At 41.2% G+C, this 22,778-nt stretch overlaps 1 protein-coding gene across 1 annotated transcript in view; it reads left to right on the top strand.

Annotated features, from left to right (window-relative positions):
- Window positions 1-1,212: 1,212 nt before the first annotated feature.
- The window catches only part of LOC140495505 (N(4)-(Beta-N-acetylglucosaminyl)-L-asparaginase-like), a 35,733-nt gene continuing 14,167 nt past the window's right edge, over window positions 1,213-22,778 (top strand). Inside the window, exons 1-7 of the mRNA XM_072594599.1 lie at window positions 1,213-1,460; window positions 10,692-10,845; window positions 11,844-11,956; window positions 15,230-15,342; window positions 15,475-15,592; window positions 16,952-17,027; window positions 20,462-20,569. Of these exons, the coding sequence (XP_072450700.1) occupies window positions 1,343-1,460; window positions 10,692-10,845; window positions 11,844-11,956; window positions 15,230-15,342; window positions 15,475-15,592; window positions 16,952-17,027; window positions 20,462-20,569 (800 nt within the window). The 5' untranslated portion in view covers window positions 1,213-1,342. The remainder of the gene's footprint in view (window positions 1,461-10,691; window positions 10,846-11,843; window positions 11,957-15,229; window positions 15,343-15,474; window positions 15,593-16,951; window positions 17,028-20,461; window positions 20,570-22,778) is intronic.

Genomic DNA, 22,778 nt, shown 5'->3' with positions numbered 1-22,778 from the left:
CCCCCTCCAGAATCTTGTAAACCCGATTGGTGATATCCCAGACGCTGGCACCTGGAAGGCAATACACCTTCCAGGAGTCCTGTTCCTGACTACAAGTTCTCCTGTCAATCCGTCTAACTATTGAGTCCCCTACCACTAGCACTTTTCTATTTTCCCCCTTTCCTTTCTGAGCCACAGTGCCAGGCTCAGTGCCAGAGACCTGACAACTATGGCTTTCCCCTGGTAGGCTGTCCCCACCAGCAATATCCAAAATGGTATACTTATTGCTGAGGGGAACGGCCACAGGGGATCCCTGCACTGACCGTCGGTTCCCTTTCCTCCCCCTGACTGTAACCAAGCCGTCCTTATCCTGTGTCTGAGGAGTGACCACCTCCCTGTACATCCTCTCAATTTCTCCCTCAGCCTCGGATGATCCGTAGTTCATCCAGCTCCAGTTCCCTAACTCGGTTTTCAAGGAGCTGGAGTTTCAAGGAGCTAGTTTCCCAACTAAACTAGTCCCATTTGCCTACTTTTAGATTGAAAAAAAACCTATGCTCATATAACATTTGAAGGGACAAAAAATCTGCAGATGCTGGAATCCAAAGTAGATCGGCAGGAGGCTGGAAGAACACAACAAGCCAGGCAGAATCAGGAGGTGCAGAAGTCGACGTTTCGTCTGTAACTCAAAGATTACAGTCGAAAATTCGACTTCTCTACCTCCCGATGCTGCCTGACTTGCTGTGTTTTTCCAGCCTTCTGCCGGAATGCAACATTTAAAAGCATCCTAACCCTTTCATCACCTAGCTTAATTTACGGTGCGCTGACTATTTTTTTTAAAAAAACATTTTGCTGTCATGGAGTACTTTGTTTGGGATATCAATGAAGTGCAGCAGGAGCGTGGACAGAATATCTGCAGTTCAAGGGTTAAGGGAGAAACTCAATATTGGTTTTATTTCTCTGCCTTCCGATACACAAATGATTCTGGGTTCGCCCAATTTAAGGAACTCAACAGAACCTTTAGAAAACATTTTTATGAAAATTAAACGTCCAAGAGTCTGGTGTCTGGAGGGGGCATTCAAACAAAAAATGTTTCTAAAGGAGAGGGAACAATTGCAAGAAAAGAATAAGAAATTTCTCACATCCCTGTTATGTGAAGGGGCGGTGATTTGAGGCAATGACAGATTAGGAAGACCGAATCTTGCAGTTAAATAGTGCCCGAACAGCTCAATTTATTTTTTAAACAAGGAAGCAGTTCGCCGTCCTTTTGCAGCCACCGTAGGTGGGTGTGTAAGAGGAAGTCCTGAGCTTGGTGGGCTGAGTAGTAGCAGACCTTTCTGTGAATGGGAGCCCGCTTCGCGTTGCTATGGGATCCCCGGGCTACGTTCCACTGATCCTCGCGCTCAGCGCCTCCTGCTTCCGGGCTGCCGCCCAGCTCCCCCTGGTCATCAACACTTGGCCTTTTAAAGACGCAACACAGCGAGGTAAGTGCAAGCCCAGGCATGGCTCTGCAAAACAATCAAACGACTGATAAGTCTAAGGTCTAAGTTTGTAAGACTGTACGTAATCAGCATTTGTTCAAGGAGAGCTGTGCAAATGTGTGCTCTGGTTGTTTCTACAGGTCTTCATCTAATCCTGTTTAAGATTAAGTTCCATTAGAGTTGTGAAGGATCCTGGCACCTCCACCTCCTCCTCCTCTCTTTGGCCTGAAATATGGTAACTTTCCTGTTAAACTCCCCACCAATCATCTCTTTCTCTCTTTAGAAATGAACAAACGACAGTAGGGCATAGGAAGATGCCCTGACACTACTGTGACAGTAGTCTAAACCAGAAACCTTTTGCCTCTATGCTTATCCCTCTATTCCCTGCCTTTCTCCTTTGAATCCTCCCACTTCCTCCAGACCAAAGGGGTAGCCATGGGCACATGTATGGGCCCCAGCTATGCCTGTCTCCTTGTTGGCTACGTAGAGCAGTTGATCTTCCGTAATTACACCGGCACCACTCCCCACCTCTTCCTCCGCTACATTAATGACTGCATTGGCGCCACCTCGTTCTCCCGCGAGGAGGTTGAGCAATTCATCAACTTCACCAACACATTCCACCCTGACCTTAAGTTTACCTGGACCATCTCTGACACCTCGCTCCCCTTCCTGGACCTCTCCATCTCCATTAATGACGACCGACTTGACACTGGCATTTTTTTACAAACCCACCGACTCCCACAGCTACCTGGATTACACCTCTTCCCAACCTACCTCTTGCAAAAATGCCATCCCGTATTCCCAATTCCTCCGCCTCCGCTGGATTTGCTCCCAGGAGGACCAGTTCCACCACAGAACACACCAGATGACCTCCTTCTTTAGAGACTGCAATTTCCCTTCCCATGAGGTTAAAGATCCCCTCCAATGCATCTCGTCGACATCCCGCACCTCCGCCCTCAGACCCCACCCCTCCAACCGTAACAAGGATAGAGCGCCCCTGGTGCTCACCTTCCACCCTACAAACCTTCGCATAAAACCAAATCATCCGCCGACATTTCTGCCACCTCCAAACAGACCCCACCACCAGGGATATATTTTCCTCCCCACCCCTTTCCGCCTTCCGCAAAGACTGTTCCCTCCGTGACTACCTGGTCAGGTCCACGCCCCACCTACAACCCACTCTCCCATCCTGGCACTTTCTCCTGCCACCGCAGGAACTGTAAAACCTGCGCCCACAACTCCTCCCTCACCTCTATCCAAGGCCCTAAAGGAGCCTTCCACATTCATCAAAGTTTTACTTGCACATCCACAAATATCATTTATTGTATCCGTTGCTCCCGATGCGGTCTCCTCTACATAGGGGAGACTGGGCGCCTCCTAGCAGAGCGCTTTAGGGAACATCTCTGGGACACCCGCACCAATCAACCATACCACCCCGTGGCCCAACATTTCAACTCCCCCTCCCACTCTGCCGAGGACATGGAGGTCCTGGGCCTCCTTCACCGCCACTCCCTCACCACCAGACGCCTGGAGGAAGAACGCCTCATCTTCCGCCTTGGAACACTTCAACCCCAGGGCATCAATGTGGACTTCAACAGTTTCTTCATGTCCCCTTCACCCACCTCACCCTAAACTTCCAGCTCAGCACTGTCCCCATGACTTGTCTGGACCTGTCCGACCTGCCTATCTTCTTTTCCACCTATCCACTCCACCCTGTCCTCCCTGACCTATCACCATCATCCCCTCCCCCACTCACCCATTGTACTCTATGCTACTTTCTCCCCACCCCCACCCTCCTCTAGCTTATCTCTCCACGCTTCAGGCTTGCTGCCTTTATTCCTGATGAAGGGCTTTTGCCCGAAACATCAATTTCGAAGCTCCTTGGATGCTGTCTGAACTGCTGTGCTCTTCCAGCACCACTCATCCAGAATCTGGTTTATAGCATCTGCAGTCATTGTTTTTACCTATCTGTTAAAGTGCCTCTCCAACGTTGCTATTGTATCCGCCTGTAACACCTCCTCTGGCAGCACATTTCAGACACTTAGCACTCTTTGTGTGAAAACATGCCTTTCACATCTCATTTAAACTTTCCCCTTTTACTTTAAACTTATGTACCCTAGTAATTGACATTTCTACTTTGGTAAAAAGACTGATTATCCATTCTGTCTATGCCTCTCATAACTTTGTAAAATTCTATCAGATCATCCCTTAACCTTTGAAAACCAAGCAAGTTTGCCCAATCTCTCCTCATAGCTAATGTTCTCCAAGGCGTGCAACATCCTGGTAAACCTTTTTCTGTACTCTCCAAAGTGACCACATCCTGGTTGTGTGGCAACAGAACTGTCCACACACGCACGCGCGTGCACACACACCCTACACTCTCACCCACGCGTACACTGTCTCACAGGCATATACTCCATCTTTCTCACATTCTCTCTCTCTCTCTCTCACTCTCTCACTCTCTCACTCTCTCACTCTCTCACTCTCTCACTCTCTCACTCTCTCACTCTCTCACTCTCTCACTCTCTCACTCTCTCACTCTCTCTCACTCTCTCTCACTCTCACTCTCTCTCTCTCATGTATGCACACACACATAAGTGTATGGGGTGAATTTGCATTTGCTGAATTGTATTTGCAGATACATTCTATTTTGTTCAAGAAGCTAGCAATCTGTAAGCAGTCTTTTTTTTATATAATCCATGTGACATTTTATAAGTTCCTACTTTGAAAATATAACCTGTCTGACTCAAGATTGGAATACAGACAGACTCTAACCCATACCTTTAATGCATTGTCTGAGCTGAGATGTCACTTTTTTTATAGCACCTTAAGTTATCTCAGGAATGTGACTTGAAGGAAGTCCTGGGATTTTCATGTTAATGAATCGAAACCTGCAACCCATTCTAAAAGATGAAAGGCTTAGCAGCAATCTAGGTTTGTTCAATATATTGCAGCAGAGTATGACACTGATATTTTGCTATAAAGTTTGTCGTATGATCCTACACCACTAGCTACTTGATGAAGGATCAGTGCTCCAAAAGCTTGTATTTCCAAATAAACCTGTTGGACTATAACCTGGTGTTGTTATTTTTAACTTTGTCCACCAGAGTCCAACAGCAGCACTTCCACATCACAATATTCCAAATGTGGCCTAATCAAAGTTCTATTCAAATCCATCATGACCTACCAATTTGTATATTCTGCCTTGACTGCTGAAGGCAAGACTTCCATATGCCTTCTTGACCACTTTGTCCAGTTATGTTGAAACTTTTAGGGTACTATGGACCTGTATGCCTGGATCCTTCTATATGTTGATGCTGCTGAGGGTTCTGCCATTTACTGTAGACTTTCCTTTTGCACTAGATCTTCCAAAGTGCCTCAGTTTACATTTATCTGGATTAAACTCCATCTGCCCTTTCTCTGTCCAAGCCTCCAGCCTATCAATATACTGCTGTATCCTTTGGCAATCCTCCGAATTGTCTGCAGCTACCCAATCCTTGCGTCACCCACAAAATTAATTCTCAAACTTACTTCTATACTTCGTTTTCAGCCATGCTTCATAGTTTCCTTTTCGACTTGCTCAAATTGACCTGGAGGACTTAATCCTCCTTTATTATTGGTATGGGTATGGACTACAATTTGTGCTTCTCCCTAAAAATGCTGTGTAGCTGCTCAGTGCGATACTTTACTCTGGTACCAGGGAGGCAACATACAACCTTGGATTCAGTCACAGAAATATCATGTTGTTTGTCTGCTGCATTCCCCATATTCTTCATGCCTCCTGTATAACAGTCACATGGAATCTTGGTTCTGACACTGCTGGTAGCACTCCCCAGTTGAACCATTCCTCTTATCAGTATTTTAAGCTAAATACTGATCGTAGACTGATGCACTCAGGGGTTTCATGCCTTTTAAACCTCGAGTGTCACGCAATCATCCACTGCCTACGTACCTGTCCATCCTGGAGCTGCAGGGTAACCATTTCTGGAAACATGTTATCGAATAAACTCTCAGCTTTGCAAGTAGACTGCCAGCTGCTACTCAAGCTCCAAAGCCTGGAATTCATGCCCCTCCAGCTGACAACACTTGTAACTGTCTGGGAAGGGATGTGACCTGGAGTTCTCACATGGCACAAAATGTCACATCAAGCCCTTGATTATGAGACTAATAATTGAGTTAAAAGAGTGTTACAAGGGGACATAAATTTAAGGTGAAGGGTGGAAGGTATAGGGGAGATGTCAGGGGTGGGTTCTTCACCCAGAGAGTGGTGGGGGCATGGAATGCGCTGCCCGTGGGAGTGGTAGAGTCAGATTCATTGGCGACCTTTAAGCGGCATTTGGATAGGTACATGGATGGGTGCTTAATCTAGGATAGAAGTTCGGCACAACATCGTGGGCCGAAGGGCCTGTTCTGTGCTGTATTGTTCTATGTTCTATGTTCTAAGAAACAAAATTAAGACTAAATAAATAAAAGACTCAGGAGCTGTTCATTAATGGGTTGTTTCTTTTGAGCCAATATCACTTTTTTTTTATGGGTGGGAGGGTCGATTAAATGCTCTACTTTAATTCTGATTTGTTTTTTACCTCATTTAATTTAATGAAAATGTAAAATATTTTAGTGTTACCTCTTGTAATTTAAACATTATCCCCTTAGATTTAAGAAATTTTATAAATACATATGATTTATGATGATGAATCATAAAATTGACTTAGTTTTTTTTATCCTAATTAATTACCCCGGTCTTGATCTTATAGGTGATTACTGGTAACGTTTCACTTTCGTTTAAATTATTCTCATCCCAAGTGACTTTTTGTGCCTTGATGTCACTTTTTGATGGGACACCACAGCTCTGGCGATATTTCAACCCCATGTAAGATGACCTAATTCAATGAAGACCAGGATCCTTGTCGTGACTGTGGTATGCAGCACATTTGTCCAGCGAGTAATTAGTTAGGTCAAAATGACATTTATTTTCTGAATTCTATACACCATTATTCCATAGGTATGTCAAGTCCTGTTATGCTTCTGGTAACAGAGATGGGTAATGTTGGCACATGCTCTTGTATAATTACTTACCCTTTTTGATCAGAAAGCTTTAGTGCAGAATGTGTGCAAATCTACACTACCAGAGTTTAATAGAAGACAACTGAATTTAAAATTCCAAACACATTGACAATTACATATTAGCTATCCAAGTTTTGGAACGGTAACAAGAAGAAGAGGCTGCGTGGTATGCAACACTGCATTCACAAACTGTTCTTAATGTTCATTATTGAGATTAAACTATCAAGGCCTTCAAAAAAGCTAAACAAGCTAACAGAGAAGGATAACATGTAATTAACATGACATTTATTCTCAAGCTGTTTTCATTAGTTATAACAAATTTATGGTTTATTCTTGTGAAATTTGATTTAAAAAAACACATAGCAATTTGTTATCAAAGCACTGAAATAATTCTGATTCGGAGATGCTGGTGTTGGACTGGGGTGTACAAAGTTAACACACACCGGGTTATAGTCCAACAGGTTTAATTTGAAGCACACTAGCTTTCGGAGCGACGCTCCTTCATCAGGTGATTGTGGAGGGCTCGATCGTAACACAGAATTTATAGCAAAAATTTGCAGTGTGATGTAACTGAAATTATACATTGAAGAATTGATTGTCTGTTAAGCCTTTCATCTGTTAGAATACAGTGATAGTTTCACTTCTTTCCTGTGTAAATCACAAAACCCTTTTTTAAAAGTTGCATTCTCGGGTTAGCTGTTAACAATGGTGATAGCTAGACAATATGTTGAAGGTGTTAGCCCCCTGTGTTGAACACCTTCAACATATTGTCTAGCTGTCACCATTGTTAACAGCTAACCAGAGAATGCAACTTTTAAGAAAAGGGTTTTGTGATTTACACAGGAAAGAAGTGAAACTATCACTATATTCTGACAGATGAAAGGCTGAACAGAAAATCAATTCTTCAATGTATAATTTCAGTTACATCACACTGCAAATTTTTGCTATAAATTCTGTGTTACAATCGAGCCCTCCACAATCACCTGATGAAGGAGCGTCGCTCCGAAAGCTAGTGTGCTTCCAATTAAACCTGTTGGACTATAACCTGGTTGTGTGATTTTTAACTGAAATAATTCAGTACACATAAAACACCACTACAATCTAAAGGTCTTAAAATGAAGAAACATCAAAAACTGTTGTAAGATTCAAACTGTTGGAAGGTTCAACAGGATGTTAATATTGTAATTTATCACTGCTCCTTATTTACATTATTCTCTCATCCTTTTCACTTAAAATCATCAAACAAACTTATTTCTTATTGTGATGGAAGGTGTATAATTTATCTAAATTCTCGTGTCATTTATTTCTGAGTTGGACTTGCTGATTTTTAAAAATTAGTAACATATTGGATTTTCTGTGTCTGAAGGCATTTAATGATCAACTTCCAAGTATTTCTGTAGCCATGGTGATTTCTTTCAGAACACTTTGAGAGAGAGGGCCACCAAAAACTAATGGGCTTTAGATACAGTGGGAAAATGTACAAGCGAACAAAAGTACACTGTGTAATATATTAGGTATTCTTGTGGAAGATACTGAATGAACCTTTTTCAAGCTTGAGGTAACACCACACAGCAATCATGAGAATGAACCTCCTATGAACTGCCTTCAGTACAACTCCATCCTGCCTTAAGTGAGGGGACTAAAGTTGTATGTAAAACTCAAGGTGCCATCACCTAGTGCCTTGTACAGTTGCAACACCTCTCCACTTTTATACTGTATTCCTTTAACAATAAATGCCAAAATTCCATTTGCCTTCCTTATTATCTGCTGTACCTGCATACTAAGTGCACTTACATTTTCCCTTTTTAGATACCTACAGAAGCTCTGATTTGATATTGCTGAGTTTTCAAAAAAAAAACGCTGGCTCACACACAATTTTGTTCTTAATTCACCTTTTGTTGTTTGTTATTCTTTGTAATTTGACCTACCTGTCATCTTTGGTCTACTATATGCTTTTTCCTTAATTTTGAACTTTCTTTAACTTTTTAAAATAACCATGAACTGTGGTTCATTCCCTTGAAATTTTTCATATTTGTAGGAATGTGCTTACTCTTAGTATTCTGAAATATCCTTTTAAATGTCTGCCACTGCTATATGTAGTAACTTATTTCCGTGCTTAACATACCAGTTCATTTTAGCTTTTTCAGTTTTTATGTCCTAATCATTTCTCCTATGTCTAAATTTAAAAGACTAGCTTTAAATAGTCTCTTTAGATCCATTTTTTAGAATTATGATTACGGTTCCCAAAATGCAGTCCCACTGAAGCTTCAATCACCTGGCGACACTCTTTCCTCATTATCTAGTATGACCCCTAATGTAATTGAAATATCTACATATTGTTTCAAGAATTGCTCCTGGGTGCACCTAACAAATTCTACCCCACCTAGGCCCATGGTAGTAAGAGTGTCATAGTCAAAGATGGGCAAGTTAAAACCAGCCCTTACCACATGCTGTTGTTTTTACATCTTTCCATAATCTGCCTCCATATCTGATCCTCTAATTCCCAATGGGTATTGCGAGGCCTATGGTATAACCCCATCATCATGATTGCATCTTTTTTATTGCCTCTTTGGATGAGCTATCCAACTGTAGCGTTCCCCTTAATCTGTACTGCAACTCCCCAAACCCTTTTGACAACCCTCTCTATCTCGCCTGAAATGTTTAAACCCTGGAATGTTGAACTGCCAGTCCTGCGCTTCTCTTAACCAAGTTTCTGTAATGGCGACCACACTGTAGTCCCAGCTACCAATCCAGGCTTTAAGCTCACCTCCCTTGCCTGTTGTACTCCTTGCATTAAGGTAAAATAAACTTCAGACCACCAGTTCACGAACATCACTTGTTCTTCCTATTAGACTTAACCTCTACCTTCTCCTCAATCAATCTACATGTTGACCTACTGCTCTGGTTCCAAAAACCCTGCCACACCAGTTTAAACCCTCCAAAGTGGGGGTACCAGCCAACCTCCCTGTTGGATATTGGTGTCCCTCAGTTTACAAGCAACCTGTCCTTGTAAGGCCTCTCCTGCCCAGGAAGAGATCTCAATGATCCAGATATCTGATCTCTCCCTTCTGTATCAGCTCTTTATCCATACTGTAATATCTTACTATTTTTGGCCTTACGAGCACATGGCACAGGGAGAAATCTGTGACTACAACCCTAGAGGTCATACTACCAACTTTCCACCTGACTCCTTTAAATATCCTTTGCAGGGCCTCATCGTTCTTTTTGCTTATGTCGTTACTATCAATCATGACCTCTGGCTGCTCACCCTCCCCTTTCAAAATACCCTGTGCTACCTCAGATCTCCTTGATCCTGGCACCAGGGAGGCAAAACACCATAGAAACACCCATCTGTTACCATAGTTATCGAATCATCAAGACAGGTTAAGATGCAGGGAAGTTGCTTATACATGTGAAACACCTTAGACCAAAGGACATCATCTCAGAGTAAGGAGACACCCTTTTAAGAGCAAGGTGATGAGGAATTTCTTCTGAGGCTAGTGAATCTGTTGAATTTTTCACTCAGAAGGCTGTCGAGGCTGGGTTGTTGAGTACATTCAGGGCTGAGACAGGCAGATTTTTAATCGGTATGGGAATTAAGCCTTATGGGGCAAAAGCAGGAAAGTGGATTTGAGGATGATTTGGGCAGCATGGTAGCTCAGTGGTTAGCAATGCTGCCTCACAGCACCAGGGTCCCAGGTTCGATTCCAGCCTTGGGTGACAGTGAAATCTCCACACAGACATGCTCCCCGTGTCTGCATGGGTTTCCTCTGGGTGCTCAGGTTTCCTCCCACAATCCGAAGATGTGCAGGTCAGGTGAATTGGCCATGCTAAATTGCCTATAGTGTCAGGTGCATTAGTCAGAGGGGAAATGGGTCTGGGTGGGTTACTCTTCGGAGGGTCGGTGTGGATTGGTTGGGCCAAAGGGCCTGTTTCCACACTGTAGGGAATCTTTTAAAAAAAGATCAGATCATTCATGATCTTATTGAATGGCTTAGCAGACTTGATGGGCTGAATGGCCTACTTCACAACTACATCTTATGGACTACAGTTAGAGATGAGAACAGATGTAGCCTTACCAGCAAACCCCAAATCCAAAGAGAAAAACAAACTGTGTGTTTTCTACCTTTTTTTTTTGTTTGGATTAATTTAGATGTGTTTTGTATTCAGCATGGGACACTCTTCATTCTGGAGGTTTAGCCTTGGATGCAGTAGAGAAAGGCTGCAGCCAGTGTGAGTTTGAGCAGTGTGATGGCACTGTGGGATATGGTGGAAGTCCAGATGAACACGGGGAGACGACACTGGATGCTATGATTATGAATGGGTGAGTAAATAACCAACCACTGTGCGGAAAATAACTTTATCTGTTTATAGTTGAACCTTCAGGATTGATTTGTGTGATGAATTACAATCTTCTGCAAATACCTTTATTCAAAATAAGATCTAGCTTCAAAATCTTTGCTTTTTTCTGTCGTATTTTATTTGCTGTTCACCCTGCCAAACTCACTGCAGTAATAGTCAACCTTGTGAAAAAGTTGACGTTTGCCTGAAAAATCTGTCATGTTTCATGTACTTTTTGCTCATGTTTTGGAGTGGTATGGCAGAAACACCCGAGTGAGTCTTTCTCTTTGTTGCTCTTTTTCCACTTGCGTTCCTAACTATCTAGAAGATTTTAGAGTCCAATGTGGCCATACCTGGTAAGGATGTTAGATTTCCTTTCCCAAAGTACATCAGTGACATTAGAACAATTATTACATGATCTTCATGAGGCCATATATCTTTACCTCTCCGTTTAAACTTCACCATTTGCCTTGGTGGGATCTGAACCAACTTGAGGTTCTGGATTAATTCCAGTGACACTACCACTATGCCACCACCACTCCTCATGTATTAATTGTAAGCTGACCTTTTTTTCTTGCTTCATGTTTTGTTTCAAACAAACTCCATTTTTACACGAGTAGATATAATTACTGGATGGCATGAGAAGGATTAGTTTTCCTGTTTCCCACATTCCCCAAATATTTTGAAATGGATTATGCTCCCCTCACAAAACCTCAGGATTGCGCAATCTTGTATGTGGTTGGAAATGTATTTTAGTTGAATTGCGCACAGTTCACAATGTGCATGAAGTCTGTATATGATTCTCTCAATCTATTTCAAGTGTGATGCCACATTTAATATTTTTAATGAGAACACTCTGAACATGAACTTTGAAAATGTGCAGAAGTGAATGCTCACAGCATGCCATTTCTTAATTGAAACATAAACATTGAAATTCTTCACTCACACGTTTTTTATATATATATTGTTAAAACTCTTCAGTAACACAATTGAGGTTGGAGCAGTTGGAAACTTGCGAAGAATTAAAAGTGCAATCAGCGTTGCAAGAGCAGTGATGGAACATAGCAGTCATTCATTGTTGGTGGGAGAGTCAGGTAAATCTCCATTGTTCAGTGATGATAAAAGAACTTGTATTAACATATTCTTGTTTTTCAACAGATTTAATTTATTCATAAAACTTACAAAAGTGCATTGTATGATATTGGAAACTTGGCATTACATGAAGTGATAATCCAAATAAGTTTTCTCTTGTTCTATGTATTTACAAATGCAGCTAACATTCACAAATTTTTTGACATGTCAAACTACAGCCGATAGGGTTTTACTCAGTTTCCAAGGTCTTTTGCATCTATGTCTCAAAGTCTTAATTGCTTTTTCCCCATAGCATCTATATAGTAACTCCCTTAAGCTTTCTTGCAGCCCTCAAAGTGCTTTCCTGGACTTCTGTCAGCACGCAACATTGAGTGATGGACAACACTTTACAAAGACTGATGGAAATTTCAGGCAGTTCAAAGCGTATCTTCCACTTGCATTCTGAGCAGCAGTTAAACCAACTATGCATTGCAAAGAAATGACAGACAAACTCCAGTTAAGAAAAATACACATTTAATGTCCGACTAAATGGGTAGATTCACTAGTCCAAAATAATTAGACCAGACACAATTTATTTATGTCTTCATTTGAATGACTTTGAACATTCGACATAAATATAATTACTCCATTTTTATTTGAAGACAATTTATATTTTTTAAATTTCCTAGTGTCGTTCAGTTCCGCGGTGTATACTTTTTTTTTGAAAAAAAATGCACAGTTATGGTTTACTTTGGATTTGTTATCTTACTATCAGCAAATAATATCGCTGGAAAGCAGAATGTTTCTTTTTGTTTGAAGCAGTGATTTGGGTTTAATGTATTGGAAAGGATTCATATCATAAAGAGTAAATCATGCAATGCTGATTGTGTGGCATATTTGTTTACTTACTGAGAGGAATGTAAGTCACTTGGTGACTTAAATTTGCAAATTTCTATCCGGTTGCTACTCAGCCTCTGACACTTGGAGAAAAAAAATCCAAGTTTATCCAACCTCTCCTTACAACTAGTATATACTCCAACATAGTGTGGAAACAGGCCCTTCAGACCAACCAGTCCACACCGACCCTCCGAAGAGTAACCCACCCTGACCCGCATTTCCCTCTGACTAATGTACCTAACACTATGAGCAATTTAGTATGGCCAATTCACCTGACCTGCACATCTTTAGACAGTAGGAGGAAACCAGAGCACCCGGAGGAAACCCATGCAGACACTGGGAGAATGTGCAAACTCCATGCAGACAGTCACCCGAGGCTGGAATCGAACCTGGGACCCTGGTGCTATGAGGCAGCAGTGCTAACCACTGCGCCACCGTGCCACCCTAGGCAATATCATTTGCACCCTCTCCAATGCCCCCATATCCTTCCTGTAGTGTACTGACCAGAACTGCACACAACATAGCCTAAATACAAAAAAAGTTTGCAACATGTTACAAGACCTTTTTTTGCAATTTGCTTAGAAGCAGATTTGAATAATTAACTTATGGACAGTTGATACATTCATGAATAGTTGCCAGTTTAATGATTCTATGCCTCCTGTGTCCTGTCTCTAGTGATGCAAGAACAATATTATACACTATAGTGAGGAACAGAGTTAATTCTTCCTTTTGCTTAAAATTGCTTTCAAGATCTTCTTTCCTGATGTACGAGCAAAATGCTGGAGTTGACGTTTCGAGCAGTTCTGAAGAAGAGTTTGTCTTGAATGTTAACTTTGATCCCTCCACAAATGCTGCCAGAGCTGCTGAGTTTCTCCAGCACTTTGCTTTCACACTGACCACCAATTCAACCATCCAGAACAATGCTCTCGACTGTGTCTCCAGTGGGAAATGGCTAACTGAGAACAGTTCAAGCCGAGGAAACCTTATTATAATCTAGAGATTTCATCCCTTGCATTTTGTTTTTGAGGTTAAGCTGGCCTGAATTTAGCTCATGCTGAATACATGATCTTTGACAAATGTTGTGGCAGTTCTTGAATATGTTGACAGAGAACATGACAGGCAGCCAAGAATACATTCCTGGGTCATCTTAGTGGACAGAAAACTGATAGGTTAGGAAATGCTAAGTGGAAATTATCGTAGATTTAAAATCGTGAATACATGAGATAGGGGGAGTACCAGAAAACAGTCAGTGGCCTGCCCAAAGTACTTTTCCAAATCTTTGCATTGCCAAAGGATAGTTAAAGGGCTGAGACTTAGAAGGTCAGTTTCAACGTCTTGCATGCACGTAACAAAATTCACAGATTGAAAGGGGACTCTGTAGTCAGGGGCACAGTTAGGCATTTCTGTGGCTATGAGTGAGACTCTAGAATGGTGTGTTTCAAATGCATAAGTCGGGTTTGAACCGTAAAAGACTTTAATTAGGCTATGTTTGGAGTATTGTGTGCAATTCTCGTGACGACACTGCAGGGAGGAATTGGTGAGGGTGAAAAGATGTTACCTGTGTTGGAGTATATTAGTTGTAAGGAAAGGTTGAACAAACTTGGATTGTTTTCTCCAGAGTGTCAGACGCTGAGTGGCAACCTGACAGAAGTTTAAAAATTTGAGAGACTCGGGGAGATGGATAGTCGGAGTCTTATTCCCAGGGTTGAAATGTTAAAAACCAAGGGGCATAGGGTTAAGGTGAGAGGGGGAAAGTTTAAAGGAGATGTGCAGGACAAGTCTTTTTTTTTTAAGAGGGTGGTAGGCACCTGGAATATGCTGACAAGGGATTTGGTAGAAGCTGATACAAAAGAAACATTTAAAGCATTTAAACAGATAGGTAGGGAATAGAGAAATACAAAGCATGTGCTAGCAGATGGGTTTAGTTTAGAATGGCATCATCATCAGCACAAACGTGATAGTCATAGAGATGTACAGCATGGAAACAGACCTGTCCGTGCTGACCAGATATCCCAACCCAATCTAGTCCCACCTGCTATCGCCTGGCTCATATCCCTCCAAACCCTTCCTATTCATATACCCATCCAAATGCCTCTTAAATGTTGCAATTGTACCAGCTTCCACCACATCCTCTGGCAGCTCATTCCATACACATATCACCCTCTGCATGAAAAAGTTGCCCCTTACATCTCTTTTATATCTTTCCCCTCTCACCCTAAACCTACGCCCTCTAGTCCTGGATTCCCCACCCCAGGGAGAAGACTTTATCTATTTATCCTATTCATGCCTATAATTCTTACAGATAGCTGACCGAAAGGGTCTGTTCCTGTAATGTACTGCTCTGTGTATCAATGCAGTATCTTTGAATTTTTCATATGAAAGTAATGTTTTTCCAACAGCATCAATCTTTGCTCAGAATATGGGATTCCTCAGTGAAGACTTAACATCAAATACATCTCTGTCCATCCATGCAGAATGGCTGAGCAAAAAATGCCAGCCCAATTACTGGAAGGTGGGTGCCACTTCTGTCAAGGACAAGTCCTGTTAAATATTTTTACTTCTTTTCGGTCATAAGATGAAAATTAATAAGAATTTTATAATATTACATGGTATTGTGTTTAAAAAAAAAAATTGGTTTTCACAGAATGTCTTTCCAAGCGCTAAAACGTCTTGTGGACCATATAAACGAAAGGAAGGGCAATGGTCAAAAAGACATAGAATGCCAGCACATGTGGTCGATGTTCACAACCATGACACCATTGGTAAGCTCTTTTCCAATCTGCAAACTCTATCAGCCTTGAAGAGTACAAGCAGCTGCTTGAGAACACCATCACTTCCAAGTACTCTTGCAAGCCAAGCACCATTCTGACTTGGAAATATTCTGTTTATTCACCCTTTTTGGGCCAAACCCTGGAATTGCTTCCCTGATAGTCCTTTAGGAATGTCTACTTTCTTTGGATTGCAGCAGTTCAAGAAGGCAGCTCGTCACTACCACTTTCTTAAGGGTAGATAGAGATGGGCAATAAATCGTGGCTCAGCTAGTGATGTTCACGTCCCATGTAATAATTAAGAAATGATTAAAAGTAGGTGGATAGGTAACTGGTTTATTGGAAAATTATCTTGGTTGTATATGTTGAATTATGATACAAATAAAACAAGTATTCATCGTTCACCACATAGCTACAGACAATAATTAAAAGGAAAATACAATATAAATGAAGTGTACAATTATGAACTTTACTATATATAAATAATTCAAAATAAATTGCAAAAAAGTAGGTCTCTTTAATTTTTAGACTAGAATTGTTAATAAGTGCTTAAGAAGGCATACAATACATTGCCTTTATCAGTTGCGGCACAGAATATAAAAGCAGAGAAGTCATTGTTGGATCTGTATAGAATTTTGGTTAGGCCACAGCTGGAGTACCGTGGAGTATCTGGTCACCACTCTATAGGAAGGATGTGATTACACTGGAGTGGGTGCAAAGGTGATTCACTAAGATGTTGCCTGGGATGGAGACCTTCTGAATAGGAGATGGATAAGCTCGGATGGTTATCTTTGGAGCAGAGAAGATTCAGTGTTGCCCTGATATAGGTGTAGATGTTTTCTAACCAACCTGTTCAGTGATGTCTTTGCATACCTTTCACACAGGTGGGTCTTCAACAGGGTAACCTCACAACCTTTGAAAAGTACTTGGATGAACACTTGAAATGTCATAACACCAAGGTTATGGGCCAAGTGCTGGAAAATCGAACTAGTGTAGTTAGTGCAGGCACTATAGACACAATAATCCAAAGGGCCTTTTCTGTACTGTATTAATCTCTGATTAATGAAAGATCTACTGCACTCTGTAATTTGTATTAAAGCTCATTGATAATATGCTGTCAGATCAAGTTTATTAAATTCTCAATCATTTACATATGATTTATGACATTCATAAAGTAAAGGTTTGGGAGTTATCACAATTAATTTTATGTCTTTTATGTGGTGTTTTCTCCTGAATTCATTTGCGAGTTGACTTTCATGTAATTGTGGCCATTATTAAAGGGGACTTTACAACTAGTTGTATGGAATTATAGATTCCTGTATGATATTTTGCCATTGAATTTTTAAAATTTAGGTATGATTGTAATTGATAAGAGTAGAAGTATAGTGGCTGGAACATCTACCAATGGTGCAACGCATAAAATCCCAGGGTATGTATTTTTGGGCTCTAAAGCTTTTAGTGAATGACTCTGTCTCTCTGTATGCCTCACTATCTCTGTTTCACTGTTTGTCGCGCCATCTTGTTCTCTCCATCTGTCTTGCATTGCGTTGTTTCCATCACTTTTGAGCTCTCACTCTCTTTCCATTTGTGTTGCACACACTCCATCTGTTTCATGCTCGCACTCTCTGCTTGTCTCGCACTCGTGTTCTCTGTCTCTCATATTAGCATAGAGATTGTCAACTCGACTAAATATTATTTGGGCCAACAGCCTCATTTACTTCGAAACTTCTCTTGTATATATGATGAAATCATCTGTCTCATTTTAAAAATGTGAGTGGACATCCAGCAATATTTGGGGCTAACTATTGTTTTGGCTAAATGCCATCATTCATCAGGATTGAGTTACAGTAAGATGCCATCCCATTGTGTTATTGTTAATGTGTGACTTTTTCAAGTATTTTCACTTGCTTTGTATTATTGTCACAGCTGGCATAATGATTCAGTTAAGTGGAAACTTAAAATTAAATTGGTACGACAATCAAAGTATGGAAAAAGATCTAGTGGAAAATCTGTCCCGCTCCATTACTGCCCTGGCAGTGAAGTTGAAAATTACCCCCATAATGTAAAACCTTGACTGTTTAACAGATGGCAATTTATTGGTATCAATATACGTTTTTTTAAATGTGTTTCAAACAGTTGACTGAATTTCACTGCAACTCCTAAAACTGGTTTGAAAGCAATCCAACATTTATCTGTTTGCCACAACAGCTGGAGCATATTATTTGAAGAATTTTGTTGTAAAAATTAGTGTTAACATCCCCGACAGCTTGTTAACAACAAACACTTGTACTTATTCTGTGCCTGTAATGCAAAGTCTCATTCCAAGGTGATTCACCAATAATGATACTGAACAAAATTTGACACCAAGCCGCAATGAGACTTTTGGGCAAAATGCTTTGTCAGTTTAAGGAGTATCTTAAAGCAGAAAAGTGAGGAAGACCAGGGCTTTCCAGAGCTGAAGAGATCCTTTTGTTGGTCAGAGCTGAGGAGAGCTTTGGAAGGGTGAAGTCCAGAGGTTAAGAAGGGAAGCAGAATGGTTTAAACAGCTGATAAGTAGAGGTAGAACTGAGTCAGAGGATTTTTTGGAGGTGTATTTAGGTGATCTTATATGGTCAGAAAACCATCTCTGCGTCAACTATGACATCAAATCGAGTTCAGCAGGGACGGGCTAGTGTTTAATGGCTAGGTAATGGTGTATCTGGTGTTGATCAAAGGCAATATATTTAGTTAGACTAATTTCTGGTCATCCAGTTCCAGATGTCAGACAGCCCAATAATTCAGAAACTGGAGGCATTGAGAGAGGTTATCATTGTTGAATCTACAAATGCCCTATCAATCAAGTTAGGAATGAGCTAATACCCATCTGCCACTGACCACAACCAAGTTATTGACTTTTAAAGCCATGGTGTGGAGGTGCCTCCATTGGACTGCAGTGGACAAAGTCAGAAGTCACATGACACCAGGTTACAGTGTAACCGGTTTATATGAAATCACAAGCTTTCAGGGCTTGTGATCAAAGGAGCAGTGCTCTGAAAGCTTGTGATTTCAAATAGGCCTGTTGGACTGTAACCTGGTGTCACGTGACTTCTGACTTCGGCAAATCAGCACCTTTTAAAAGTCAATTATATATTAGATTTTATGTAGCTCAGTATCAGAAGCAAGTCAGTCAGTTTTCTTAAATGAGGAATGGGTTCATTTCAAAGACTGTTTACTGCAGAGAAGTTGAAATACCTTTGCATCCCAGAATGATCCAGAAATTATGAGCAATTTTCGCAGACAGGAGCAGAAGTCGATAAGCGATCCAGCCATATCTGGTGCTAAAGGACTAAATTTGTTTACCATGTCTATTTGTTCAAGAATAATCTCAATCACTTTAGTTGTTTGTCCTCTCCATTCAGGTGTGTGTCCTTTTGTGACTGGGAAGCAGAGGCTAGTGTTGGAGAACTAACCATAGTTGGAGGGATTATAGGGACTGGAGTTTCAAATGTGGAAGTGAAGTTAGACATTGGATTGCTAAACAAGGGGAAAGTCCTAGGCTTAATATCTAAGTTGTGTCTAGCTAATAAACCTTGGATGTTTTTCTTGCCGAAACCTTCCTCATTCTGCTGGCAGCTGTGCCTTCAGTTTGTGTTTAACTCCGGAATTTCTTTCCTAAGTCTCTGTCTCTCTCTTTTTAAGGAGCTCCTATAAAAACTCACTGTTTTTGACCAGCTTTTGGTTGCCCATTCCATCACCTTGTTTTAGTTGGCTTGCTGTCAACTTGATTTTGTTGACCTTCGCTACTGTGGAACAACTTTTGGATGTGTAACCATGTCAGTGGTGCTTTATAAATGCAAGTTGTTTTTGCAATATTGCAGCCAGCTGCATGCAAGACTTTAGTTATTTGAGGTAGAATGTGAGAGAAATTGTGTTGGTTTAGAAGTTAAATTTAATCCCTCTCTCAGTCTCATGGAATCTTGTGTCATGAGATAATGGAAGAAAACCCATAAAGATTCAAAATTGTTGGTAGGAAGATATACTGGAAGGGACAGTGAACATAAAATGAAAAAAAAATTATAATGCTTGACAAAATTTGCTAATATTTGACTTTCCATTTGTTGCCTAGTGTTCCCATTGACTGCTGGGTGAATCCTCATGTTAATTGGAGCTTCGCCATTTAGTCCAGAGGCATTTCTTCCCCACTTAGAGAATTATGGGGTGTTGAATTGTTCAGTGAATTAGAGTGGTATTTCTAAGCATTTTTTAAACCGTGAAATTTAATCTTCTGGGATGGAAGAGCAAATTACCACAGATGCTGGAATCTGCACTGGAAACAACAAATGCTGGAGCAGGTCAGTTGGCATCCATGGAGGGAGAGCAAGCTTCACGTCAGCTCTGATGAAGAGTCCTCTTGTCTCAAAATGTTAGCTTGCTCTCTCTCCATGGATGCTGCCTGACACACTGTGATTTCTGTGATCCAGATAGATATTTACTCAAAAAAACAATGATTATTTTACTCATGGGATGTAGGTGTCTCTGGCTAGGCCAACATTTCTTGCCCATCCCTAATTGCCCAGAGGGAAAGTAAAAGTCAAACCACATGGGTCTGGAGTCACATCTAGGCCAGACCAGGTAAAGATGGCAGATTTTCTTCCCTAAAAGACATGAGTGAATCCAGATGGGTTTTTCTAACAATTGACGACAATTTTATGGTCATTAGTAGACCATTAATTCCAGATTCTTTATTAAATTCAAATGCTACCAACTACTCATGGTGGGATATAAACCTGGGTTCCCAGAACAGTAGCTGAGTTTTTGGATTAATAGTCAAGCAATAATACCACCAGGCTATTGCCTCCCAATAATTATTTGTGTTCCTTCTAGCCGTGTGGGAGATTCACCAATAGTTGGGGCAGGTGCTTATGCCGATAGCACAGCCGGAGCTGCAGCTGCTACAGGAATGGGCGATATTATGATGCGGTTTCTCCCAAGGTATGTCTTTCTGACCAGATCCACCTTTTACCAGGTGATGGAGTTCAGAAATTGAAATGATCTAGCAGGGAGCAAACTTAAGTCAGTGGATTTAGAAGTGTATGTGTGTGAAGGTATGTTGCATTGTAAGGAGTCTAAATTTCACAATTAGTAGTGAAAGTGTCCCCCACAAAAGAAAATGCACCATTTGCTCTAATTTCGGCTGCCAGTGAAGATTTGACTGGCTTTAAAGCACAGACCCGTGTTTATTCCAGCATGAAGCCTCCTAAAATGGCATCTTTGTGTCTGGGATCAGGGCAAGAAATATTGAGTTTATTTATACAATGCTTAATCCAAGTAAGTTATATTTCCAGAAGCTTATTTTTGTTTGAGGGATTAGAACAGCACAGTTCTAAGTTGTTTTTTATAGGGCTGGAGAGTTTGTTCAGTTAAACCTTGGTGATTTCTGCATGTACCAATCCCAACTTTTTGAGTCATTCATATGGAGTTAGTGTACAAGGACAGCAGGTTCACACTGTGAAATTTATTTCAATGCAGAGTCTATGGGTAAGAACTGTAACGGTGCTCCCTATGCACAGAAAGGTGTCTCTCACAGCAATCTCTGGATGTTTGAATTTTTTTTCCAGTGTGTAGAGATTTAATAACTTTCCAAATGCTCCCATACTAACAGCAAGTGCTAAGAACCTAATTGTAATTATTCTAGCAAATTTCAGTTCAATGATGCAGCAGTCACAATGATATTTGGCTCAAAGAAAGGGAAGATTGGGAGCTTGTTATTATGGGCCACAGGCATTAAAGGATCTTACAATAGATACAACAGAGGCCATTCAGCCTATTATTTCTTTGCTGTCTCTCTGTGAAAGCAATTTAAACAGTGCCACTCCCTTGGCTTTTTCCCCATAGCCCTATAAACGTTGTCTCTTTAGGTAATCATTCAGGTTTCTTTTGAAAGCCATGGTTGTATCTGTCTCCCAGTCATTCTCAGAAAGTACATCACATTTCATAGCTAAATCACTTGCGGCAGAAAACGTCCATATTACAGAGGAGGAGGTACTGGATGTCTTTAAATGCATACAGGTGGATAAATCCCCAGGACTTGATCAGGTGTACTGCAGAACTCTGGGGGATGCCAGGGAAGTGATTGCTGGGCTCCTTGCAGAGATATTTGTATGGTCGATAATTGCAGGTGAGGTCCTGGAAGACTGGAGGTTGGCTAATGTGATGCCACTATTTAAGAAAGGTGGTAAGGAATGGCTATGGTACTATAGACCGGTGAGTCTGACATTGATGGTGGGCAAGTTGTTGGAGGAAATTCTGAGGGACAGGATTTACATGAATTTGGAAGGGCAAGGACTGATCAGGGCTTGGCTTTGAGCGTGGGAAATCATGTCTCATGAACTTGATTGAGTCTTTTGAAGAAGCAAGAAAGAGGATTAAGGGCAGAGCAGTAGATGTCAAAGAGCGTGATGCTAGAAAAGCTCAAGGATAGGTGCTGGGTCCCCTGCTTATCGTCATTTACATAAATGATTTGGATGTGAACATAGGAGGTATAGTTAGTAAGTTTGCAGATGAAATGAAAATTGGGGGTGTAGTGGACAGTGAAGAAGGTTACCTCAGAGTACAACAGGATCTTGATCAGATGGGACCGCAGGTTCATAGTTTCTTAAGTAGAGTCACGGGCGATAGGACAGTGAAGAAGGCATTAGGTATGCTTTCCTTCATTAATCAGATTACTGAGTATAGGAGTTGGGAGGTCATGTTGTGGCTGTACAGGACATTGGTTAGGCCATTGTTGGAATATTCCATGCAGTTCTGTCTCCTTCCTATCGGAAAGATGTTGTGAAACTTGAAAGGGTTCAGAAAAGATTTACAAGGATGTTGCCAGGGTTGGAGGATTTGAGCTATAGGGAGAGGCTGAATAGGTTGGGGCTGTTTTCCCTGGAGCGTCAGAGGCTGAGGGGTGACTTTTATAGAGGTTTATGAAATAATGAGGGTCAGGGACAGAATAAAGAGACAAAGTCTTTTCCCTGGGGTGAGGGAGTCCAGAACTAGAGGGTATAGGTTTAGGGTAAGGGGGGAAAGATATAAAAGGAACCTAAAGGGCAACTTTTTCACAGAGGGTGGTGCATGTATGGAATAAGCTGCCAGAGAAAGTGGTGGAGGCTGGTACAATTACAGCATTTAAAAGGCATCTGGACATGGGCCAAGT

This window comes from Chiloscyllium punctatum, chromosome 2 (genome assembly GCF_047496795.1).
Source record: "Chiloscyllium punctatum isolate Juve2018m chromosome 2, sChiPun1.3, whole genome shotgun sequence".
In the NCBI taxonomy this organism is placed as follows: domain Eukaryota; kingdom Metazoa; phylum Chordata; class Chondrichthyes; order Orectolobiformes; family Hemiscylliidae; genus Chiloscyllium; species Chiloscyllium punctatum.
This window is presented reverse-complemented; position numbering and strand designations above follow the sequence as displayed.